This window comes from Agelaius phoeniceus, chromosome 4 (assembly GCF_051311805.1).
Source record: "Agelaius phoeniceus isolate bAgePho1 chromosome 4, bAgePho1.hap1, whole genome shotgun sequence".
Lineage (NCBI taxonomy): Eukaryota > Metazoa > Chordata > Aves > Passeriformes > Icteridae > Agelaius > Agelaius phoeniceus.
This window is the reverse complement of record NC_135268.1, coordinates 29,313,118-29,340,408: the sequence shown is the minus strand read 5'-3', so window position 1 is coordinate 29,340,408 and position 27,291 is coordinate 29,313,118. Positions and strand designations below refer to the sequence as shown.

The following is a 27,291-nucleotide window of genomic DNA, read 5'->3' as shown; positions in this document are numbered from 1 at the left end:
ACTAATACATAGAAATCAAAACATTTTAAAATCCAGCACAATTCAGCTTTTGTCATATTTCTCCTCTCCTCTATACATTAAATAGAATTACTACCAGAAATAACAGTTTCATAATAGTCTCTCATCCAAACCAAGTCCCTCTTGCAACATCAAGGTAAGTATATTGAACACCAAGGAGGGAAACAGAATGGTTCCATCCCTGCCCTCCCTAGGCACACACCTCTATCCCACTTATGCAATACCATGCCTAACAACACATTACTATGGTTTGGATGCAGAAGTTTTTTGGGAAGAGACTCATTGCCCTCACTAAATGAGAGCAAAGGAGACAGCAAGGTGTGGAAGCCCAGCCTTACCTTTTCAATGGTACTGAAGGAAGGCCAGGACTGAAATCCATACTCTGAAGCAAAACGAGTTTTAGGATACATTGTCCAGTTCCAGCAGTCATTGCTGTAGTCATAGAAGTGTGTGTCACCATAATGGGTGTCATAAGGATTGTGGGAGAGCCAGCCTTCTTTGACTGACTCCAAGCCATTGGTGGGACTGGATGTCACAAAAGGACGACTCTTATCTTCCTGGGATATAAAAAAAACAAAACAAAACAAAAATACAACCCCTTTACAAAGTGATTGACGTTTACCATCTGAATACATAGACTATTTTTTGAAAAGAGGGGCTTCGGGACAGGGAGACCATACTTCTTCCAAATTTCTGAGCCACCACCTAGGGAACATTCTCTTTTTATGTCCTAACATTCATCATCTTTACTTACTTAATTAGCTTCTTACTTATGTTCTTGGAGGACAGCTGGGCATGATTCTGCTTGCTCTGCTCTTCTGAGGGATTCTCTCCTCACATCAAGAGATTTTCTATCTTTATATGCCTCTAAATTCTTAATGAAGGCTATTTAAAGTGTGCCTTGTGAAATATATACTCAAGGAACATTAATATTGGAATACTATGACTCCTTTATGGAAAATTATTACTTTTGCAGTGTTTTTACAGGAACAAGGCCATGATTTTCTCCTTTCTTATTAAACAGTCACCTAAATTTAGTCCTAACAAATCCAAGGTGTTCTGCTTTTAATGCTTGCATGGTATCATTACAGGTTATTGTCATTTTAGCTGGCTCTGCATGCTAAGATAGATGAGATTACAAGAAGGGTTACATTTCAAATTATTCAGAGCTGCCTTTATTTATAGTCTCAGTAGACTTAGAATACTAAATCTTTTAACAATAGTCTGCAAAGTACTGAAGGAATCCTTTTGCAGGTATAATTCATTCAACACCCAACTTCTAGTAAGATAGAGGCCCAAGTGTAGTTACCAGTAACAAGTTACTGCAATTGACTCGAACACAGCAATGCACTCAGACATTTGCCCCATTTTAAGAAACAATCCTGTTTCCCACATCATCTTCTTTCTTTTTTTCTTGGTGTGAGTAATTAATAATTAACTGAAACAATTTACTGTAGGAAATCCTGGATTCCCTGAAGTCTTTAGCTCAAAGGTAAAAGTCTTTTCAAGTTACCAACTACTGGTAGTTACAGGTTTCCTCAGCTGGCTTGTATTACGCAGGACCTGAAGTTATCTCCCTCTATGGTTCCTTTTTGCACTCAGAATAGCTATTCTATGGAATTAAAATAAAAATGGGTCCATCTTGGATGGCAATGCTGCACAAGTACCAAGCCAGAACACCTCACTTTGGTGCGCACACACACTGGCCACCCAACTCATGTAGCTAATCACAAAAACACCACAGCACACCTTTACACACAGCTCAGTACAGAAATCTACAATCTCCTCTTCTAAGAAGATAAATAAACCTTTAAAAACCTGTGCAAAATCACACTAGACTTCATTAAGGATGCCATGTGTTTGTGGACTGCATACTTGCAGTTTAAATTTTATATCAAAATATTTTACTTTGCCTTCATATACTGTAGAATACCAATATTTTGTTTACAAAATCAATACAATGACTACACAGCATGAGTTCAATGTTTAGCATCACTTTTGCTTTACCTGCTTAGAACAAAAAACATTCGGTCACGTACTGAAGAAATAACATCTTTATAGATTTTTTCAACTGCTCTTAAAAGATCTGAGGGCTGTTGAATGCTTTTCACAGTATTCTTCAACAAAATTAGATAAAGAAAACCTGATCATTGAGATAAATTAATTAATGGGCAAGCTAATTTTTGTCCACTAGAAGTGAAGGCACTCATGGACATAGTAAAAGGAGAAAGGAAAAAAGAAGCAAGATCTACTACACTTTCAGGTCTTACTTTACACATCATAAAACGTTAAAGACAAGTAATTTTTTAAATATGTTTTTATTTGGAGAATAACTCTTGAGTTTAGAGAGTTATTTAGAAGATCTTGGAAAGAGCAGTTTCTCAAAATGCTCTTCATCCCTTTAAAAGGATTAAAAGAAAAAAGGGAAATCCCAGCTTGCTCAAACACTAAAACCTTTTGCCAAACCATATCCTCCTAGAGTTTCTTGAGATTACTTACACGAAGAACTATTTCATGTATGTTCTTCACATAAAGGGTCACATAGTCTGCGATATAGACTCCTATGTCAGGATAAGGTATGGAGAACCAGTTGCTTGCAATTGCTGCTTCATTTTCATTGTTACCACTCCACAGAATAATTGATGGATGAGATTTTAAGCGTCGCACCTGAAATACAACTTACAGTTTCAGAAGTCAAGCAAAATTATTTATCTTAACAATTAATTTTTTTTAAATAATCACTTTACTACCAGTTGAATTACAAGTCCACATGTATATTATATTACGTATGCTAAGCCTACAATTCCCTTTTTTTGCCACATGGTTCACTATTCCCTCCATTTGCCACCAGCCTCAAAGTTTTGTAATATACACTTTCAGAAGGGAAAATTTCTAATATTCTGGCATTCATCTGTCTTATGCGTGTATGTACCATGGACCTCTACTCAGCCATGTGTGCAGGATAAATTCTGTGCAGTCTTCTTGACTGCAAGCAGTCAGAGGAGTTCAATAAGATTTAGCAAGGTTACATTTTGTGTCTGCTACATAAAGGCACACTAACAAAAACTTCAAAACAACCTTTTTTGGAAAGCTAACTTACACAGTCAGTCAATGAAAAATAGATAACGTGAAATAGAGCTTTGACACATGGATAAAATACCTGATGAGAAACTTCCGCTCTTACGGATTCTAAAAAATTCTGGTTGGTTGGATATAGTGCACACGCAAACATGAAATCCTGCCAAATCTATAAGGGAAAGGAAAGATTAAAGAAAACTGTCAGCAAGTTACTTTACATACTTGCAAAATATATGGCTATTGGGATGCACAGTCCTTTGTGCAAATCACATTGACCATGGGGCTCAAGTATGTGCATACTCCACTGTGGTTATCCTCAATATCAGGGTTACAAAATATTTACCCTTAGGAATCAGCTCCTGACAGCCTACATTGAGGAGAGGAATACTGCTCAGTAGATGAAGTTCTGTGATTTTCAACAGAATAATCAGAAACATGAACATGTAGCAATTTGCAGCTGAACAGAACAATTTCATATTTATTTACTATTCCTGCAGGTGTAACACCAAATCCCCACTACTTAATGAGAAGAGACAGTAATTCTTCTGATGTGGCACTGAGCACACTTAACAGACCTTAATGTGTACTTGTTAAGAAAACACCTCCATACAAAATTATCTAAAAACCAGCAAATCTTACCCAGTAAGAGGGGCAGAAACAAACTAGATGCTCTAAAAACACAGTAATCTTTCTCTTCAAAGAAAGATCAAGTAGATACTCCTAGAGAACAGCAAGCCTTTCAATTCAAGAACAATAAACTCCATTTGTACCTTGCAGCAGAATTACAAAAATGGGAACGGAAGCCCAATGAGATGGATAAGATTTCTTGTTTACCTGTTTTGTTTTTTAAATTGCCATAACCTTGAGACTCCTTCTAGTCTGTCTAAAATGTTAAGGAAAAGAGCTCTAGGAAGGAGCACCTTAACCCAAAGGGGACTGTAGGAGACTCCACTTTTCTAACACCATGCTACATATTGAGAGACAGAGACCAGCTCCTCATAGAATTTCATTTTCATTGCAGTGAGAATATGCTTTTCCAAGGCTCTTTTCAGCATACATTCCCTAAGGAAACTGAAGATAAAGAATACGACAGTGGGGGATAATGGAGCCATTAATAATTGTTACAATCCTAACACTGTACAGAAAAAGCAAAGCTATTGCTGCAGAATCACTCATAATCCTTTAGTGACTGTTGGTGTCAAAACTCTCGATTGAAAGAAACTTTCTCACTATTTCTCTCAGTGAGCTATCACTGGTTTTCCTTAAGCACAGTTTGACTCCAATGCACTTTTAAGCCTTTACAAGACCATCAGAAGAAACAAAACCAAAAGCCTCCCCCACTGCCCCTCCCAAAAAAGAATCTGATTTTCTACACTTACTTGCTATTTTGGCTGTTAAATAGGATCTAAATCTTGCACTGAGCACTGTACTGACACAGATCTATGTGGCCTACTTAAGGAGCCTAGTGTCAAAAATTGAAGAACTGTAAGTGCTCAGAAGCCTTGAAAATCAGGACACTCATTCAGATCACTAAAATAGATGTAACTTTTTTTTTTTTTGCAAGCACACCCATCTGAAAGCAGCAAGGTATGAATTCTGTTTCCCTACTTCTTATGGTGTAGACTAAGACCAAACACACTTGTCAGGATTTTTAATACCAGATGCAACTTGGCCTTCATTCATCTAGTCACTACTTCATCAAAACTTATTAATACATGCCTCCAAGCTTATATAATCAAAGGTACTCATCTAGGATTAGTGATTGCAGCAGGTGTTCACCTTACAGCTACACTTATATTCAATTATAACTTGTTCAAAATGGCCCCTTGGATAATGCCTTCCATGTTTGTCTTTGGACAAAATGAGAAGTTTGAACCAAAACTACCCAACCCTTTTCAGCTATTGCTAAAAAGAAGAAAATACTTTTAAAATAAATAAAATCCATTTCCAAAGCTGAGAAGAGCATAGCCACCTTCTACCTAATGGTGACCTTCTACAATAAAGTCTCCAAAATATCACTTCCAGATTCAGACAGCCTCTGCAATCAGAAACCATTAAAATTACAAAGAAATTAAAGAACCCCAACCAGTCAACCAAAAAATCAGGTTAATCTGACCTCTTGTGTTGATACTCTACAGTATCCTTTGGAAAGATGGTTAGAACTTATGTATTAATTCTCTTTTTTTAAATTTGAAGTGGATTTTCATTTCTTGTCAGTTTTTAAATAATTATTCTGTGTTTATTGTTTTTACCATTATTCCCATTTCATCACAAATATCGTAAAATTCATCTTGTTCATATACTCCTCCTCCCCAAACCCGAAGGGCATTCATGTTAGCATCTGCTGCAGACTTCAAGAGTAGCCTTAGTCTGTCAAATACAAAAAGGAGATATACAAGTTTTGTGAAGCTATATTAGTTAAGAATTTCTCAGGTTATACAAAAAAATGAAGAAATGAATGCCCCTACCAAAAAAACCACCCAAATCTAAATCATTAGTAGGCAATCTATGACTTATAACTCTAACAGGAAGTATCAAAATACTCTGGTTTCTAAACCTTCATGTCTGGACAGAGCTCTCAAAAAGCAATTTTTTGCACAAAAAAAATTGCTTGATCCTGCTAACACTTAAAAAATAGATGGAGTGACACATGTGTAAGTGCTTTTACAGAAGTTTTGGCAGGACCAAATTTAGAAATACTATGTTTTATTAACCCTGTTGGTGTTTTCTCCTCTGATATTACTTGCTTTGTATGTCAATTACTTGAATTCAAATTCTCTTTAAATGCAATCAGGAATGTATATCCTCTTCCTGAGTTCCATAATGCATAGAGAGAATAGGGGAGCAAGAGGGTGAGGAGAAATACTGAGACTGGGAATCTCATTTTAAGGGTTTTAGGCTTCATTTTTCCTTAAATCATACTGGTAGCCTCTAAATTGCATGTGAATGCACACTGCAGCATGCTCTGCTGTCCTGGTTCCCCAATACCCCAGAGCAAAGCTTAGTCCAAGTACAGGACAGCCCCTATCCCACCTGAATCTCTGTGGTGCTGAGCACTGAAATCCAAGTAGCTTAGATGAGATCAGGAAAAGGGGGGAGACTGCCATGGACCTACATAACCCTGCACGATATGAGTTAGAACACGGATGAAGTGCACATCCTCTGACTACCAATGGATGTGTCCAGACAGGGTCAAACAGCCTGAGGATCATCCCTAAAAATACCCAAAAGGCCAGTAACTATGAACTGCAAGCAACCACCTTCCCACCAGCAACTGCACCTACATGCCTTGAACATCACTCAAATCTGTTCATGTTAATTAAGCCCTAATTCTGTAGCCTCCCCCTCCCACCCACAACAATTAGTGTTCTACCTTGAAAGTTTTACCCACTAAAGCCAACCTTTGATAAAGGGTGTAGAGAGAATCAGGAGGAGGAAAACATTATCCTTTATCCTTAGAGAACATCAAATGTGGCTTACGTGTCAGAGGTCACTCTGTCCTGGAAAGAATCTGCTGGAATCCAGTTTGAGCCCTTAATAAAAATGGGTCGGCCATTGATTCTGAAGTAGAAACTCAGACCTGGTGAGCCAGGAATAGGCTCCTGAATAAGTTCTACTGTCCGAAAATAAACCTGTGAAGACATGAAACTTAGATTTAAAGCTGACAAAAAAGGAATTAAAACAACATAAATAAAGAAAATCATTACAAAAGGGATGTACAACTGAACAGTAACAGCTCAGAATTTGTCAAGGAGTCAAAAGACAAAGGACTCATCTCTAAATTCCTGCTTGCTGAAAACACCCTGTAACAGTACTAGAAAGCATTCTTTCAATAAGTCTGTTCACTTTTTGAAGTTGCTATCATATTAAGAGAGAGAAAGAGAAAGCATGAGCAAACAACTGTACATGTGCACACATGTATGTAAGGAGAGACAGTTCGTGAAGTTTGGTTTTTGCAGAGTTCAGTCAAAAGTCCAGCTGAAGGCCAGAAAGAGGAATGCAGGGGTTCCACCAGATCAGAAGCACCATGAAATCTGCAATTTTTTTACCAGGAGACTGTAGCAGCTCAGTTTTAAGTCTTGTCCCTGAATGGCTAGAATGAGATTCACATAGTACGAGCAAGATCTTCTTTTACTACTCTGAAATGACACTTTTTAAATAGATGTAACACTTACAGAGAAAAAAACACCCATGCAAACACAAATGCCACTTTGCAAGTGAAAGGCCCGCTGGCCATCACAGCTGTGTTGGAACAGCATGATCAGCAATAATGACTCAGAGTGACCAGTTCAGCTAAATAAACACTTTACTCTGAGTAAAGTATTAAAGATAAAGCACATCTCAAGCAGAAGCAGAGGCCAAACTTTTACAGCTGCTCTTTTAGCCTAATACACAGCATTTTGATGCTGAAACAAGAAAACCTTCCTTTCTCCTGCTGCAGGTGGAATTAAAGCTCCCAGGAAATAGTTCCAGATGATTTCTAGGACTTCACTACAAGCAACAATGCTGCTCTGAGGGGTATCCTGACTGCACTGACACAAACAGCCATGAGGGAGCAGTTAATGCACTGCAACAGCACTGACCCCTTATTTGTACAGTGCTTTCCCCACCTACCATATCAGCTCCTGCACACCTCCAAACTCTTCCAGAAAACAGCTCTTTCAGGGACACTTTAAACATCTTCTCCTGGACCCCTGTTCCAGTTCAACTTCCTTAAGTCAGGAAGAAAACACATTTTCTTTATTGCACCTGTTGCTCATTATCATAGGGAGAAAACTGGAAAATTAAATAAAGGGAAGGAAAGCTCACAGTAAATTTTAGCCAAAACAGGTTTGAGTCAGAAGGGCAGGAAACAAATTTTTTCTAAACTACTCCTTAGATAGCAACCTCTCCTCTCTCAGATGACTATTTGCTTTACCTTTTCAAAAGGTCAGTTTGTAGAGTACAGCCTGTTCTCCCTCTGCCACAAGCTTCAGCTGAGGCAAGTATATGTCACTAAACCAGGCTAAAATTAACCTAGTTAAGTGCAAATGATACACCTGTCTTTAATACAAAATGCAGCTCTTTATTTCACACACCAGACATGGTTGTTATTGAAAAGGGAAATCCCACTATGGGACTGCATTTTCTGAACATTCAGCTTATCAAAAGTCACACATATAGACAGAAAACTATTTCTAGCAGTAGGGAGGAAAAAGGAAATCACCACTTTTTGATTCCTCTTTGATGCCTCTAAGTTAACTGGACAATTATTAACCAAACACCTGGACAGAGACAATGCATGTGACAAACCAGATGCATTAGCAGAGGTCACAGATCACTGAGCTCAACCTAAACAGCTCTGCATCATGGCAGCAACCATTCCTAGATTTTTGCAGACCTAGTTTAACAGGAAAAGTTGAATTTAAATAATAACCAAAGTTTCATGCAATTTTCACAGTTACTCTAACTCTTGAAGGCTACAGGAGAGAAACTACAGTATGTGAAAAAGTTCTGACCTTTCTACACTGAATTCAATTACTTGGAGAAAAACTCCTCAGTCTCCATTGTGGCTCTATTTTTATGGCACAAAGTGGAATGGGACTTGCAGTTGGAGCTGCCAAAGTACTTGGGATGTCATCTTAAGAGATGTCATCAGGCAGGTTGGGACTGTCTCAAAGTGCATTTGTAATGGAGCATTTCTATTACTAACAGTAGTAATGAGACATTGCTTTATTCCTGCTCAAGTGGAACTCATGCAACTGGCCAAACCCAAGGCAACCTGAGAGGCTGAAAAACTCAGCCAGGACCACCCAGACAGCAGGAGCAAGAGAAAAAGCTCCTTAGCCTCAGCTCACATTCCCAGGCCTCCAAGATTCAGCACAACTCCATTGCTCCCCTGGGGCCAGCTGGTAACAGCACATCTTCCTGTTCCTAATACAGCTTCCTTCTGCCTTGGGGGGTGAAAGAAGGGCAATGGGAGACAACCAGCATCTGGCAAGCTTGACTACATGCCCTCCTGGCTACCAAGACCTTGGCCACCTTTAAATGTCTGATAGAGCTTGCTGCCTGGGGGCTGAGCATTTCTCTCAGCCTTGGGGCACGCACAAGGGGCCCTCTAGCCACCACAGACCAATCAGCTGGTTCTGAGCATAATTATGAAACAGATACCTACCTTTTTAAAGCACATACAAAGGCTTTGTACACAGTTAAGTGACCTGTGGATCACATTTGGCATTCCCATATTTAGCAGTAGGAAAAGTAATAAGGATGAAGATGCCTAGAGCTGAACTAAGATCACAGAACAACCCAGCGACCTAACAAATTAGAACACAGCATGAAAGTGGTGTGAAAACTACAAAGCCAGAAAGAAAGACTTCTGGAAGTCATGCTAAAATGCCTGAGGGGAAAAGAGTGTGTAAAGGGATGGAAGGAAAGACTGTTGGAGGCCAAGATTTTAAAAGTACAAAAATAGCCTTAAAAACCAAAAAACTCTGAGTACAATGCTGGACAAATGAGCACACAGAAAGATGGGGAAATAGAACTGAAAAGCAAACAAATGCTTCATGGGGCAATGAAAGAGGTAATAAATGTGGGGATGGCAAGAAATAAGCAACTTATCAATAGCAAACAGGACCCTCCATCAAGAAAACCAATGTCACTGTAAGATATGACTTTGTTTCACGTTATCCTGAGAAACAAACTCTAGAATAAAATATTCAAATGGAAAACCAAGCCAAAACCAAACCACATCCTATCCTAGATGTTGGCTTTTATTCTGCTTTGGTTTTCTGCTGCTCTGAACAGAAATGAGTAAGTACTTCTCTGAGCCAAAGAGATTCCCAGCACTGCTGGCTAGAGCTCTATAGAGTTCCTGCAAGTACATACTGGAAGGCCACCCAGAAATACTCCCAAAGGATTGGTTAAAGTTTTGAAGGCTAGCATGTCAGAATCTAGAAAGTAGTTCAAGTTTGGAGTAGCCAAATCTGACATAAGATCAAGCTGTGCTTTCTCACATGTACAGTTCTCATGCTTCTGTTTTCTCCTGTCCAAAGTTAAGTAGATACTCATAGGGACACAAACCACTTGTGAAATGCCTCACCTCTGCTTTTTTTCTGGGAGGGGGAAAAAAATCATGCAAGTAGGAAATTTATTCTTCCTGAACACAGTCAGTACAACATGGACAACAGAACTGACAACAAAACAACTTTCAGGAACATTAATCCCTGACTGTATCTCCTGAACTACTCAAAGTTCTTATTAAGCTATATGAATGTTGCTGTTAAGTCCTGCTGACATGAGAGAAAATTATGCTACAACATGAAAAAACTGCATACAGAGCCTTTTTCCACTCATACAGCTCTGACTGGGGGTGATGGTGTGTGTGTGCATGTGTGTCTGTCAGAATTCAAGACAGAGATTCACAAAACATGGGAAGGATGACCAGACTTCATGCTGTAAGCTGTAAAGGCTTCATATGCTGGTTAATTCACACTGCCCACTATGTGGTGCATTTGGGTTTTTTTCCCCCCTCTTTCCCCTTAAGGAAAAAAAAAAATAAGAGGCTTCTGTTGTAGACCGTGAAGTCCCCATGATCACATGCCACAGAGCTCTATGAAATATTCTGAAACAAGCACCCAAATGGAAATTATTAGCTTTCCTATCATTGTGTAGTTTTCACACAGTAACAGAATTTTCCTTTTTAGAGGCTTTATAGTTGTATTACCTACCACCAGTTTTTCCAACCAACACATGCTATGTTTACTTGGTGTGGGTTTTTTAATTGTTTCAAAATTAGAACACTAATCATAGCAAATTATTATTATTATTATGACTACATAATCAAACTAGGGGCTAGTCCTATAAAGATACAGCACCAGAAGCTACTAGTTTTCCTAAGTTTTTTTCACACTAACAAATGTTACAGCAAGTAGCAGTTCAGATGCCTGGTGACCAGATTCGTTTTTAGTAAAGCAGTACAGACCAGAAACATCTAATAAATGCATACATTTATGTGGTTGTTTCCACACGTTCATGACATAAGGAGGCCAGTCTAATCTCTAAGATTTTTATTTCTAATGGACAGTTGGAAATTACCTCCTCTAGGCTCCTTAGTAAAACCAAACAGATAATTAAACAGCCAGTGTGTTAGGGGAACCCTTATGCAAAAACACCCAAATATTACTTTTATGGTCGTATTTAAGACCTTATCTTTTCTTCAGCCTGAAGCACATCTACCACATTCTAATAAATAAACGTACGTTAGGTTTTTAGGAATGTGTCTATCCCATAAATTTTTACAAACTGAAATTAGCAAAAAAAATCTCAGTAATAAACCTTTGCATAATCTTACAGAAATCTAAAAGGGTTTTTCAGTGCATGATACAAAACCAAGAGCATGGTATATGAAGTTTAGAAGTGCTGTTTTCTTTTCATAAGCTAAAAAACTTAAGAAGTAAACATGTTTTCTCTTCTGAGGTTTCTTCTTAACTGTAAACCATCTTGCAGCCACAAGTAAATGCATCCACACAAGGTGAGACTACCAGAAAAGAGGTAGCCACACACTGTGACATTAAAAAAAACTCATTTCTCATTAGCATTTTTACATGGATATTACAACTTAGCAAAACTTCTAAGAGCTCTAGACACTTGTTATGCAGAGCAGATGTCCTAACATCAACAGTGCAATGCCAGATATAATTAAACTTTAGGGCTCACCTTTGAAAACTTCTCAATCTGGCATCCTGCCTCCATCATGAAAGTTGTTGTCATGTTGTATCCAGTTTGCTTTCCATGTCCATTTGGCCACCAAGCCTCCAATGCAGCACTCTTGAACACACAAGGGAGAAAAAAGCCTGAGCAATATGTATAACAAGAGGTATCAAATGCACCTGGGCTCAGATATCTTTGAGTGAATTACCACAAGCCTAACGAGGTTTTGTGCTTCAGCTGAGACACGCTAACATTCTCTCCAGCTGCAGCTCTAAGGTAAAAATCATTTAAAGAGAGAAGTGTGATTGTGTGATTTCTTCTGCTCAAGTCCAGGCTATCACTTCATTTTGTGTTCACAACAGGCTATGAGCACACCTGGACATGCAGGCACACATCTAGCACTCCTCAGCTGAGGTATACTGACACACTATTCCTCCAAACCCCAAATATCTGTGTCAGGAGCAGCCATTGTTCACTGAGCTCTGTATCATACACCTCCTCTCATTGGTCCTTTTACCTATCCCATGCAATATTCAATATACAGCAGTAACACTTTCCAACTGTGATTCTGGTATTATATGACCATAATGACTGCTTCACTTATGTCAAGCTTTTAAGTCAAATTCTTTCATTCATTCGGTAATTTTTTGCTTTGTCTCTATATGTTCCCTAATGTTTGCAATCTCCAAGAGATTGTATTTCAAGATGACAGAATATTTATCTTCACTCTAGCAGCCTTCTTCTGCCGCTCATTCCTGTTGCCAGCATTTGCCAGTTGCGTGCATAACACAAAAATTGTGGAAAGAAATCAATAATGCACGCAACCAAACAATGGAGGGATCAGCACTGAATTTAGTCATGCAAGGAGTATCTCAATCTTTTCAAACAAACTGAGGCCAGAAAGCAGCCCAGCAATATGTTTTGCTGTGGCTATACTTGGACACAACCACGAATATATCATGAATATATCTTTCAGCTTCTCTGATAGAGAATTCTCACAACTGCTGGTGAGGAAGTTCTGATCTCTGTGCTGCATGGATACAAACGGAAGCACAGAGTCAGCGAGAGCCTCGACAACAAGGGGGTGTTCACAGCTGCCTGGAACGACTGGATGTCTCATTGGCCACTAATGATGTCACCCCTGTGCTCACCACTAGCTGATAAGCAAAATGCTGTCACGTTGGCAGCACAGCACTCTGCACGGCGACCGCAGGAAGGCTGATACACATCTCTGCAATATGCACCACTCGAACACCTACTGACTCCACAACGTAATCTGCAATAAGCTCTTAAGTAAAAATACATTTCTGGTGAGGTCTCAGTATCTATCTAACATGCACCACACAAGTCTGTGTACAGAGTAAGTGCTCTGTTAGCCTCATCAATACATGAGAACACATTTCGGGGCTTCTCATAAAATCAGCTGATGTGAAATCATGCAGCAAAGCCTTTTGTGCACAAAGAATAATGAAACACTGCTGCCTCTGCTCTGAAGGAAGTGCTTCCTTCCAGACTTGCAGTTGCACTACACTAACAGATTTCTTCTGAGGCTGGGACAACTACATAGGCAAAAATAATTTTTGAAGTTTCACTTTGTAGTGCCTGTTTAATGTAATCCATTAAAAAGGCTAAGCAGAGACTCATGGTTGCCTTAAATGAAACTGGGTATTGGTAATTGCTCATGTAACTTGCATATCAGATGACAACAGTAAAAAAACCTGCATGTTTCTATGTTTCTGTGTCAAAATAAAACAAAACACATAAGCACACAAGTCACAGAGTGTGCACACTGGAACATAAACACCCTGCTTGCTTTCTCTCCATGCAAACAGCTGACAAGTGAACTCAAGAATACACAGACAATGCAGTCAAACTGGCAAAACAGATGCAGCATTACACAGCAGTGCAGAAAAACAGCAGAGCCAGTAAAATATAGAAGAGCTTGAGGGCAGACCCTTTAGTGCTATTAACTGCCAGTATTGTCAAAAGCCCCAAATTCCTGCTTATTGCACATCACCCACCCACAAATGTGTGTCCTGCAGCAGTGAAGCTCCCGTGGAGAACTTCATCAGGTGCGGCTCCTGCTGCACCTGCCAAGGCTCCCACTCTGCCCACTGGCTGGAGCCTGATTTTTTAATTGAGTCTGCTCCTCATTAGGGCACCTTCTACCAGTCAAAAATTCCTCCTGAGATTTGCCTATCGAAAGGACTATAAGCGAATGTAAGGAGTATTACTCCACAACATTTTCTTTTGTTTTTATTTACCTGAAAGTAAATGAATATCTACTGAGAGGCTTGAGGAATGCTTCCTCTCTCACCTGGGAGAATCCTATGTATTGTAGTATATTCTGGTCCCAACCAGTCCAGTAAACAATAGCATGTGAGATACCTGCTGCCAGTGAAGTGAAGTGACACAGGGTACCCAAAGGTTATTTACCTAAATAACTCAAAAAAGGTCATTTAACAGTGGCCAATGATTATGTGACGTTTTTCTAAGGCTTCATCACCTTTTGGCAGTGAGCTACATAGCTTCACAGACATCAGATTTTAGAAAGGAAAAGAACTGTTCTCCTACCCTGTAGGGGATACAGAACTGTTGTTAAAAGTCAGGAAGACACTAAGGAATGGGAAGGAGGCCTAAAACTGGCATGGAGGCAGAAAGGCACACTGGAAACCAGGGGAAACATTTTGCAGCTGAACTAGCTCTCCACACACACACCTCTTTACCTTGTTGATGTTTACAAGCAGCACAATGCTGCCTTCTCCAGGTTGAAGCTTCACACTGAACGTTTGCTGCGTTTGTAGCTTGGGAATGTTCACAGTCACAAGACCTGCAATTGGCTTGGAGCTGACTACATCAAAAATAGACTCGACTTCAAGACACCACTGCTGAGCACTCTTTTCTAAGTGAAGAGGGAGAAAAAAATGGGAATTTAAGAATTATGTTTATATACCAATTAGTTAACATGATCTTTCATTAAAGAAAAAATTCAAAAACTAAGATTAAATTTAACAATTTTCAGGCTGTGTCTGAACCAACCTACACGGTTAATCTGCTTATTTAGTGTGTTTGGCATATGAGTCCAATGGAACAGAACAATGCAATATGATTTATGTTTTTTAACTCTTTTTTTATTTCAAAAGCCATCCAGGCTTTTTTTCAGAGCTCTGTACAAAAGTCAGGGACCTTGACACCAGTCACTTCATTAGGAAGGAATTTTTTCCCACCAACTCCCATAGACATTGTATTTGCTTTTAGTCAGCACTCATATGAACATGGTACTCTTTGGGAAAGATTGTAATCACAAGCCACTACAATCACTTTTGTCAATGAAACAAAAACAGTATTAACAGAAAACGAGCTGAATTCATCCCAGACTCACTGGACAAAATGAATGGAGCTACACTGGGGATGAATTGGGCCCACTGTGTCTAGACTTGACAGGCTATATCTTTATGTCCCTTCTCCTACCCATGTGTCGTGAAAGAAACAAGTTAATGACTTCCCTGAGAGCTCTCTGAAGTTACCACAGAGCATCCTCTCTTTTACAGACCTTACTGAATAAGGAGAGCCAGGGTCAAGGGTACTCAAGATCTATGTGTAAATTTCCCACTAACTTCAGCAGTTGAATTGCCTAGCTACTAACACAGCCTGGCTAATCCTATACTTCAAATATTGCAGATTAACATATAAGCAAAAGCAAACAAAACAGAAAAGAAGGAGAACTAGAACTAAGACACATTTTGTATGCCCAAATTACTAATAACTTGCTTTCTCTTCTCATTTATATAGTCTAGCTCTCCTTGATTCACAAGAGAAAGAGAGCTCACTCCAAAAAACAAAGAATTGCATTCAGCCCTGGTGTGATTTTCACTGTTTTTCACAGAATGAAGAGCAATGATTGAGTTCCCAAGTTTATATTACACCCAGCATTACCCAGTGAAGACCAATTCTCTGAAATGTGGAAAAGGTTTAAAAGTACCCACCCTACAAAGGTCAGATATTACAGTGCATTCTTCCTCCCTTACAAAAGCATATAGAAATTCTAACCCACTCCTAACTGCCTGAACTGTGGGGTCTAGACAGAGAAACCAAGAACAATGAATCTTTCACAGACTCAGTGGTCAAAAGGCTATGACACTAAATCTGATGAACAATAAAAGTACATATGCAGCTTAAATTCAGGTTGTTCATTTATTCTTTCTTTTTCAAACGTTATTATGTTTGAATACTAATAAGCTCTTGCTCTGGTCCCAAGCCACTCTCTGCTGAAGGAAAGAGGCTTGCTCTCTCCACTTACCCAGAGAGCAAGACTTTACCTACCAGAAGGTGGAGTTGTGGGAATGTGGGAGGGACCAGAAAAGATTTTTACTGTAACTAAATTTCAGAAAGCAGTCTGTGCTGGGGCTTTCCATGGAAATTCCAGTCACGTCAATTCTATTTAGGACCTGCAGCTATTTCAGGACGCTTTAAAAGCAGCCATGGAGTGATGTCTTCCTCTTTCATTCATACACAACAAATTTAGTCCCAAGAGCCAAAATTCACCCCACTGCAGAGGACCCACGTGCTAGCCTATACTCCACTGGGTCAACAGGCAGTGAAAATAAGCATGTGGGTGGTCTACAACCGGGAATATCACCATTTGCAGAAAGTTTCAAGGGAAAATTGACTACTTTTGCACAGCTGCAATGATCTTCAGGACAAAGGAGAGGAAAATCAGAGACCACTGCAAGAGAGGAAACCGGTTTGGTAAGTTAGGTACAAGAATGCAGGAGGTTATCCTCTCCAATTGCAGCTTTAACAATTATCCTTGCATAGCACAACTTGCTTTTTTCTCTCAGACTTCATGTTGTGCCCTGAAAACTAGGCACTCTTCGAACTCTGCTCACTTTGCATTTGTCCTTCCAACACAAAACCAAATTCCCATAGCAGCTTTGCCTTTGTTTGAAATGAAAGTGAGATGAAAGTGAGACATATTTACAGGGAGTCTTGGTGAAAACACATGCCATTAGAAAGGAAATTTTTCAAAATCAAAGAACAGGTGCTAATCTCAATTATACTACATTTATTTCTGCAGTTATTCAGGGATTTTAAGGAAAAAAAAGTTCTGAATTCTAACACTTTTAACAGTTATTGTTTGTATTGAAGTACTGTTTCAATACCCAATAAAAGTGTGCTCTGGAAAGAACTACATACAAAGTCATAAAAAACCCATAGAACATTTCTTACCTGACAGTTAATTTGGCTTACCAATAAAATGGTTTGTATTCTAAAGGTGAAACCAATAACAAGACGAAATAAGAGACTTACCAAAGAGAGGAGTTATAGAAAAATAAATCAGGTGATAATGGTTATAGGCCTCAATCCTAACATCTTTCCAGATTCCTTGAGTGGGAAAAGAAGGGCCCCAATCCCAACTAAATGAGCATTGCTCCTGGAAAACAGAATGATTATGTTACAAATGCCTGTTTTTCACATAGACATCGATGCCCTGCCAGAAATAAAAGACATTTGCTATCTGGGAATAAAATACTGACATGCACTGAAATAATTTTTCCGGTTTCCATAAATCCAGAAGACCCTATGGTATTTTTTTCTTACTTCACAACCAGAACTTTGCTGCTACTACCTGCATTATACAAAAAATTAAATTTTGTATTAAATGTCCAAGTATGAAGAAATTTTGTATTACCAAAAGAGCAAAACAACACTTAGCGCATCGCTAAAAAAAACACCAACAAAACCCCAAACAGTAAAGATAAAAAAAAAACAATCCAGGAGATTATTCTCAATTCAGCTGTGAATTATCTTAGTTTGTAATGTCAGTATTTAATTGTACACCTAAAAGACTAACTAAGCAGAAAAGTGACAATTAGAAATGTTACAGTATTCTACAAGAAAAGTATCAAATTAAAAACCATACATGAAATAGTTTATCTCCTATTTTTAGTTTTAACATCACAGAGTAATACAAGGAAAGAAATGGATATGTCTGGAGTATTTGTGTAGTTCAGTCATGTTCACTGTTTCTCCCCTTTTTATAGTTCTCTTATACAAAAACAAAGGGAACAAAAACATGGTTGAGAAGTAGCTTAGTTCTGGTACTAACATCAGAATAACTGTCAGAATTATAAAATGCTGGTCAGGCAGAGAAGTACGTACACTAATTTCCATTTAGCTGTTTTCAAACCTGGTCAGACCTCTACTTAAATCCCTTGACAACATCTATTCAGCTGCCCTCCAAGTTTCACACAGCCCCAGCCCCCAAAGCAAATACAATAGATCTCCTAAAGTCTTGTACAGTGACACACAGTTCTAAATTTAGAGACTAATAACTTACAGCCAAGGCATACTAATTTGGGCAAACAACATTGCACAAGCCTGGCCTATCCCTTGTGTTGCCAGTCAGCCTCCCTGTCTATCAAACTGCAAAAGAGCCTTCCAGGAAGCAAACACTGCACCTACTTCAAACAGAAAACCAGGGATAACATATTCTTAGAAAACATGTCCAATTGGAAATAATTTTCCCATTATAAAAAATAAACAAATGGATCACTGACAGGTTTCACTAAAAACACTGCAGAGACTGCTATCAAAAACAGTATGTCACAAGAACAATATGCCTGTATCACTGGGGTACATTAGCAGTGACAGGTTTGTGTTCTGCCACAAATTCCTACTCAGATTTAGATAAGGTTACTGCACTTAATACTGCACCTGAAATGTGTAAATAGCTCTCCATTACTTTCAGATGGGAAGCAACCAGCTTATAGCAATGCCCTGGTATGTTTGTTTAGTTTCAGATGTGACATAGCTGCTGTGGTTGCCAATACTTGGAAATTGCTCCAGAAATTTCCAGAAACATTTTGCATTCCAAGTACAGTCAAAAATTCATTTGAGGAAAAAGCACTAGGGTACTTTCTAACAAATTTAAAGGTATAGTTCAGTGAGGCATAAAATCATTCCAGGTCTCTTTTGCTCTATAAATAAGACTACAGTTGTGTAAGCGCACTATTCCTTCCAAGTCTTTCCTTGCACTGATTTCAGAGAAACACAGTGGACTCAGAAGAACTATTAAATTTTCTAAAATGTCGAGAAAATTAAAGTAGCAGCAAGTGGAAATAAAGACAGCATCTTAATCCTAAAGGATCTTTCCAGGACAACATGGAGTCCATGTTTACATTAATAAATTTTAAAGGAAATTATATCCAAGTTTAAATACCAGATTTACAAAATCCTAGTCATTTTTGAGGAGACTCTAGAAGGACTTTATTAGAAAGTTTGAAAATAATTATCAAGAAAGGCATTTAAGAGGAAACAAATATGCAAAAAAGACCCAAAAAGAGAAATTAGAAAATATGATCATCTAGACATTGCCTCTATCTGCTGCAAAGCTATCAGAAATACATGAGATGCTACCCAAATGATAGTTTGCCCTGAGTTGTTTTAACACAAAGAAGCCATATTTTAAATCAAAGTTTATAAGTCTCATTCATTTATAATACACTGTTGTTTCCATTGAATATGTACATATAAGTCACACTTGACAACACTAATAAGAAGAGAACAGGTTCCCTGTTAGATAACACTTCTTGGGACGTGCCAGAGCTGCCCAGGATAAACAGCACAGCACATGAGCAACAGCAAACATTCAAAAAGCTGCTTGGATGAGATTTTTACAGCCTTGGCTATAACATACTAGTATTTGCAACACTGAACTCTATTGTCAGCATACATTGCTAAACCCACCCAGTGGATCAAAATGGAATGACTACACATTTCCCAATGCTATCCTGCCCTCTTAGCAGCAAGTCTCCTTGCTGACTCTTTGATGAAAACAGCCTTTTAAACATTCTTATCACTTAGATATGAAGCCTGGCCTTCTCACACCTCCTGTATTGTCAACAGACAAAAGTACAGGTTTCTGGGGGGGATGGGAGAAGGAAGCTGCAATGAAAAGTATGCCCTGCTTACAAAACAACATTGCAGGTTTCAGAATACAACTGTAAGGACAGCTTGTGGTGCATTCCTCTTTCCCAGACTGAAGTCAGAGACAGACAATTCTGCCCCTACCTTTCTGATGAAATTAACATGGCACTCTCCTTTCTGTACAGGTGGAGGGCACGCCGGGGGGATGCTGTGTGCTTTGTGACATCTGCTCTGCTCCGCTGCGTACGAAACGGCTGACAAGAAACGGACCTCAACGCAATTGACCTCCTGGATCACACTGCTAATATCAAAGCTCTAGGACAGAACACAGAACAAAACCATTACAATGCTGACATTTATCTATGAGATTTATAATCACTATTACATGGGGATTTTAATACCATATATATATTATTCAAAAGCTTTTGAAATACAGTCTCAGCGTGCTCTGGTTTTGAAAGAAAAGATGTTTCTGGGCAAACCGCTTTCTTCACATCAAGCTCTCATTGCAGGCTGCAGCACTTTGCTTGCACAGAGAAGTACTTGAAGGACAACGACAGCAAGAGAATCTTTACCCTCATTCCTCATCCAGAACCCATCTGCATCTTTGGAAAGACACCTTATTCCAACTCAGAGAGCTGCTCCATACAAGAGTGCTTCCAGCTCACACCGTGCTGCCAGCTCATCCACCACAAGGCACTGACCTGCCTAGTCCATGAATGCTGTAAAGCTGTAGTTCATTCCCCAAATGAAATGAGTTGCATTCTAATCCCCCAAATGTAAGACACACATTCTACATCAGCACCAAATGAAGCATTTGGGGGCTTCCTCACCAGGTCACAAAATCCCCTTCAGTGTGGCTGGAGAACAGAAGAAATGTTCCATTTCAGAATTATCCTGTGCTATCACGACAATGTGGTTCCAATGGCTAATACCCATTTATTCCTCAGAGTGCACATTTGTGAAAAGCCAAGTCTTGGCCATTTTTCTTTAATTTGGGAGCAGCCCAGCTAGAATCACTTATTCCTGTAGCATACAGCAGGATATTAGAAAGCAAATAGCATTCCCCAAACCAGAGCCTTCAGAGAGTCCTTCCTGCAGATGTTGTTGCCATGTGGAACAGGTGAACAAGGCACAAGCCTGGGTCACCGTAACCCCGGACTCAATTTAATGCAGTATATGCTGGTTTTACAGTGAAGGCCATTTCATGAATTCTTACAATCTGATACAAAATGAAGTTGCAGAAATATGGACACAATAATACCACTTTTCTGACTTTCAGAGCCTGCTACTGACAAGCCTTTAGATACTCTCCAAACAGTAAATAATTACAATTTCATAAAAACTCTATGAAATTTTTGATTTCACTGATGGTAAAAGTAAGTCAAAGAGAAACTAAGTGGTTTGTCCTAGGTTACACAGACCCAGGTGGCAGAATGTCTTATGTCTCAGTCCAGTGCTTCTGCAATAAAAACTGCCAGAATGGTAAATGCTGAGATATGGAGACACCAGATTTCATTTGTAATTCAGTTATTCCACTATCAATCTTCCTTTAACTCTTCAGATTTTTTGATTAAGATAAAAGCAAGAATTGCTCCTTGTGTTAATACCAGAATAATTTTGTATTTTAAAGCTATAAAATTAGTTTGAATGTTTTTGCCACTCTCAAGATCATTCCATAATGAATACTCTCATGCTGACATAAGCAAAGCTCAAAAATGCAAGACAATGTTACCCAAAGTACCATATTAAAAATAAACCACCCTCTTTAAAAACCAAAAGCATGAAACATATACACAGGCTTTACAGCACGTGCATTTTCATTGCAGTATTGACATGTAAACCATTCTAATACCAATTAGTAAGCAGATTTACAGCTAATAAAACAGATTTAATATTATATTTTCTTGAAGCTGGGACAGATCCCAAGAAGCAAGATATATTATATTATTAGCTGATTGATCCTCTTGCATTGGTCCTCTCATTTAGGACAAGGCACATTCACCTCTAGATATGACCCAGTTGCTAGTGAAAAGGTAAGTACACTTCCCTTCCTAACATTTACCTGATTACACACGCAGTCCTCAAGTCAACACTTTCCGCATCCAAGCACCTACTTTTATGGGTAGGTGAATGCACTAGAAGTGCTCAGAACAAAAGGGCTTTGAAGAAAGCACAGAAGCAGAAATAAACAGAAACAAACACATTACTTACATATCTGTTGAACATATTGTCTGTTCTCCCGAGAGTGACATTGTTGAGCAGGATCTGTGCTACTGTATCTACTCCCTCAAAAACCAAATTCACTTTCTGCCACTTTCTACAACAGAAAACATACATGCGAAAAACTGTCAGAGTACCTAGAGTTAAAAACACACATGGCACAGACAATGTAAAAATGTGTATCACTATTATACCAGCAGTTGCTTCAGCTACTTTTGACTCAGTGTAGCTACACTGTACCTTTAAATAGTCAAACTAAGATGACAGCTGAAGTAGCTCAAGTCAGCATGTTCAAGAACACATCAGGTTCACATACCCACCAGATATTAGATGGGATAGCTTTCAATTAGATTAAGTACTATCTTTTTTCAGCTGACAATTCATAAGTAATTTTTAACAATCAATTAAAAAAAAAGAAAAAAGCAACAACTGAAGTGTTCTGAAGCAACAGCTTTACAGCTGCACATGATTGCATAATTTATCAGATACAAAAGTATTAAGCAGATTTTGAGTGGATGGATTAACTTGCAATTCTGCATGAAAGATGGCACAGAACTATTTTAGACATATCTTTACTGCATACCTGATGTCAAAAGGAGTTTTGAACGTCCTGCTGTAAGTCCAGTTATCTAGTGAGATCCATCTGTACATCACATCATTAAATCTGTAGTATGGATCCTAGTAACAGACCAACAAAAAGAAAATTGCATTATTTATTTAGTTATAGTGTTACTACATTAAAAGCATCACAATATCCATTAGATGAACACTTATTTCAGTCAGTCTGCAAATGCAAAATCCACCTTAATTAGTCCTTCCTTAGTCCTTCACCCTTAAAATTTAATGTGAAAGCAAAGCTTTAGTAATATTTGACTTTATTTATATAGCTCAAAACCCTGTCTGCTATAATCACTCAAACTAGAAGTAGCAGGATTTGTTTTTACAGAAGAAATTACTGGTCTGGAAATTAACCAATAAATCCAGAGAGCCTGTGACTTAATGAGAGGAAAAGAAATATGATCACCCTCATAATTATGGAGAAAGTAAGACTAATAGGATTTTAAAAGTCAGAGAAACAGCATTTTAGGCCTCTAGGGACAGCAGTGAACAAATCTCTAGTTTAAAGTTATTGCAAATAATCCAGTTGTTCCTTGTCAGCTAGACTTGCTGTGGTAAGGATAAATTAAATTGTATGTGGAGGGATGGAGAAAGAGAAGGAGGAGAAGCAACACCATTCTGATTCTGGTAAAAAACTAAATTAGTACTTTTGAGAATAGTATTGCATTTACACCAAAGGTGTCCTTCTCCCTTTAATCACACTACCTAGTAAGAATAGAAGGCACAGTTGGTCTGAGCTACGTCCTCAGCCTTTCTGGCTGCATGCTGTATTTATGACCTTACAGTGGGTCACCATGTCCCTCACCCAGCTTAAAGGACCTGACACCCCACAGCCTCACACCTCACACAAAGGCAGCAAAAAGGTCCCATCCCTGCCAGAGAGCACACAGGCAGTGTCCATGCCCTGTTAGAGAGCACACAGGCAGTGTCCATCCCCTGTCAGAGAGCACACAGGCAGTGTCCCATCCCCTGTCAGAGAGCACACAGGCAGCGTCCCATCCCCTGTCAGAGAGCACACAGGCAGTGTCCATGCCCTGTCAGAGAGCACACAGGCAGTGTCCCATCCCCTGTCAGAGAGCACACAGGCAGTGTCCCTTTCCATGTCAGCACACAGGCAGTGTCCATGCCCTGTCAGAGAGCACACAGGCAGTGTCCATCCCCTGTCAGAGAGCACACAGGCAGTGCCCCATGCCGTGTCACAGTGCCAGTACCTGGGTCCCAGCCTGCCAGCCCCGTTGCAGCCCCTGCAGCAGCTGCAGGGCTGAGCTGCTGCCCCAAACAAAGGCCAATCTCTTCTGGCCTGCATGACTCAACCCGGCTCAGAGAGAGGGGAGCTGTGTTCAACAGCACCAACACACTTAACTACCCACCCTGGATATTCTCAGTCACACTGAAGAAAATCTGCCCGGCTTTTTTTTTTTTTTTTTTCTTTCTTTCTTACTTGCTGGAACTTAATTTTTCTCCCCATTTCAGGAGTCAGTATGCATGGTTACAACATTTGGAATTTGAAGTCTTCTGAAAAAAATTGGTCTTGTACCTCATATTTGTTTTACAACTAACAGGATCAGGCTCCATAATAAACACATGAACCTATTTACATAGCAGAACAAAATCATAACATCAAAGTGACTCTCCTCAGCAGCACAGACCCTTCTGGAGTCCTACAGGAATACAAACATCATCCCTTGAGCTTATACAGAGAGAAAGGTGCCACCCTGCCTCTACATGCCATGCTCTATCAAATTTCTTACTACAAGGGAAGAGTCAAAAAGGAAAAGCCTTGTTACCTGAGTAAAACTGTGGCTTCTGTATTGATAATACAGTGTATTCTCTAAAAGTTAAGTCATCATGAGGTTACAGGACTATCACTGAATTTTAAGACATTCATTCCATTACTTTTGGTGAATATATCTCAGACTTTTCTTGAGATGCAAAAGTTAAAGCCAAGAAATGCATATTAATATACAAAATTTAGCCTCATAAAAGAAACTTCACTGAGATCATTGTACTGAGATAATGAGAGGCTAGCATAGAATGTCAGAGACCGTGAAACTCCACAATATCTACTTTTAAAAGTACATTTTTTAACAACGGTCTTGCTTTAAGATTATATACGATCTTATATATATATTTACATATGCATACATATTCGTATTTAACATTACATACTATTTTATTTCACATTATGCTTGGAAAAATGTGCATGTTAAATTTCAGTATTTGCCACTTGTATGTGTGAAATATTTAACAAAAGGCGTGAGAGGAAAGTTGCAAATGCACTACCAATAGCAGACTGTAAAGCCATTTGGTTAATGGTCAAACAATCAACATCAGCCCTCGGCAAAGATGCACAAAAGAAACCTGCACCATTTCTCCCACAAAAGCACAGATACCAAGATGCTAATGAACTAAGTCCTGACTTCTGGAAAATACAAAACTGGTTGTCTAGCAGGAGAAATGCAGGAATATTTTATCAGAGGCAGAAATCATTGCCAAATGAGCCCTTACAGGAGCTTACAGAGTGACATGTTTAAATCTCAGAATATACTGAAGATCCTTTTTCCTGAAGGAGCTTTCTTCTTTACTAGTCTACAGCCTTCAAACTTCAAGAAATGCACTGACTGCTAAAATAGGTGTCATAGAAGTGCAAATTAGCCCTTCTGACTCACAGGCCCTTTTAGATGGAAAGCTCACAGTTCCGTGTACCTTCATGTAAAAGTTAACAGTTTACTGATATCATTGCTACCTAACCAGTAAGACAGCTCGTATATCACATAAAAGCTGTTAAATGCTAATAGCTGGTCAGCCATTTTAACCATGACAGATGTTGAGTGTTGTAAAATCAGTTGTGGCAACGTTCAAGCAATGCTTTTAAGACAATTCTCAAGGTTCAGGAGAAACGCATGATCAAAACAAAGTCCTCTAAGAAAGCAGAATTACTTTGCCAATACACTTGTGAGGTTATTGACTTTTCCATTATTAAATACAACTGTTCTGAGTGCTGGAAGATGTAATCACGTAAGTCAAATTGTTTGGATTTCTCTGAAACAGAATTTCATCCCACATTAAATCATTTCACATCAAAATGAAAGGCTTACTTCAGAAAAGTGCATGCAAAAAAAAAAAAAGACAAATTTAAACCACTTAAAGGCACAGGAAAAAATTGAAAGATGGTAGGAAATAGGCTGCACATCTATTAAATACACTTCACATTCAATAGCTCACCAGCTCAGTATGTTCCTGGAAGCAATTCATAGAGGGGTGGAGTCAACTATAGCTATTTTTAGATCCCACCAAACATAACAGCCTTGCATTTTCCTGCTCCCTGCAATCTGGGGGGAAAATCTGAAGTATTCAAGCTGCCTGTGTTTGTTCCCTGCTCCCAGTCTCAACGCTGTAAGCAAGCAGGAAATCACCCCCTAAGAGGAGGTTAAAAGCTCTGCTACAGATCATCAAAAGGAAGCAATTTCCAGGTCGGCTAGCAGGACATCAGCAGGACTTCAAAGGCACTGGCAGCACTACAATGAAGGACCTGCCAGTGCCCAGATGGAAGCTTCTCCTTGCAATGATTTTAAGGGGATATTGAAAAGCCACGGTGATATAAGCTAAGAGCTTCTCCTGTTAAGCAGGAAATGGATGAGATATGAAAATATGAGAAGTGAGGCTCCAAGCCCAAGGGAGCGCGCGAGTGGGCATACCCTGGCTCAAAGAAAGGACACCTCCTGGTCACCCACGAGTTCTGAGGGGCATGGCACAAACACCTGAATGACACCAGACAGAGTCAGCTGTACCCAGGTGGAAGATCTGCATGAAGTAAAACGAAATTTAATAAAGAGAACAAAAACCAGATTCCTTTGCCTTACCCTGCTTTTGTTACGGTCTAATTTGAAGTCACCTTACATGCTCTTCTCTTATCAATTAACTCTGCTGATATTTTATCATGTACACCATAAGAAAATTCTGATGGTGTAACCACCAGAATAAAATTTCTAAGTGATGTTTCATGATTTACAGTTAAATGACTGCAAAATTAATGACTACAGTTTAATTTCTGCTCTGGGCAACTTCAGATGAAAGCTAAGTAGTTAATATTTACTTATCTATACCCATGTGCTCCTTGACATCACAAGTGATAGCAGTCAGGACATTTATATAATTTTCACAGCTTGAAGTCAGGCTGAACTAACAGCAGTGATGAATGGATTGTACTCTCAGAGCGTGAGTTTTGGAAGTTCCTCCTAAAGTAACTAAATTTCAGTAGCTGCTCTCAGAAAGCAGTAAACTGAATGTCACTGTCAATGTTCAAGATGTGTCACAGCAGAACATTAGGCCAAATATGACTAAAGAGTTAACACAGTAATACCCACTGCTTAATATTACTTGAACACTTGGATGTATTTAATAGACCACTATAAATCTTACCTCTTTTAAAATCACAAGCTTTTGAAAGAAAAAATAAAGTGTCCTTTAATATTTATGCTAGGTTTTACTAAGGGTTTTGAATGTTTGCACACGTGTTCTTATAGTTCAGCAGAGCACCTGTATTTCACTGGAAAATAATATAATCATCAACTATTCCAACAATGAATGCCACCTAACCTGAACAGAACAATAGGATACCAAATGGAATTGTTACCAAAAATTGGCTTGTTACCAAAAACTGGCTTGTTCCAAAAAAAATCTAAGTTGTGATGAAGGGTCAGAAAATAAACAACAGAATATTTTATACAAATG

The 27,291-nt window shown here is 38.9% G+C and overlaps 1 protein-coding gene across 7 annotated transcripts in view; it reads right to left on the bottom strand.

Moving 5' to 3' along the window:
- MANBA (mannosidase beta) overlaps positions 1 to 27,291 on the bottom strand; it is a 60,348-nt gene that overhangs the window by 20,650 nt on the left and 12,407 nt on the right. For 4 of the 7 annotated variants that reach the window (XM_054633798.2, XM_054633799.2, XM_054633795.2 and 1 more), the window contains exons 2-12: positions 22,523 to 22,617; positions 21,931 to 22,036; positions 19,861 to 20,031; positions 17,098 to 17,221; positions 14,514 to 14,689; positions 11,794 to 11,904; positions 6,577 to 6,728; positions 5,349 to 5,466; positions 3,179 to 3,265; positions 2,518 to 2,685; positions 357 to 575 (exon numbers count right to left, since the gene is read on the bottom strand). In XM_054633798.2, the coding sequence (XP_054489773.2) occupies positions 357 to 575; positions 2,518 to 2,685; positions 3,179 to 3,265; positions 5,349 to 5,466; positions 6,577 to 6,728; positions 11,794 to 11,904; positions 14,514 to 14,689; positions 17,098 to 17,221; positions 19,861 to 20,031; positions 21,931 to 22,036; positions 22,523 to 22,617 (1,527 nt within the window). Of the gene's footprint in view, positions 1 to 356; positions 576 to 2,517; positions 2,686 to 3,178; positions 3,266 to 5,348; positions 5,467 to 6,576; positions 6,729 to 11,793; positions 11,905 to 14,513; positions 14,690 to 17,097; positions 17,222 to 19,860; positions 20,032 to 21,930; positions 22,037 to 22,522; positions 22,618 to 25,782; positions 25,828 to 27,291 lie in introns of those variants that run through there. The other 3 variants (XM_077177191.1, XM_077177190.1, XM_077177192.1) reach the window with 3 other exon arrangements.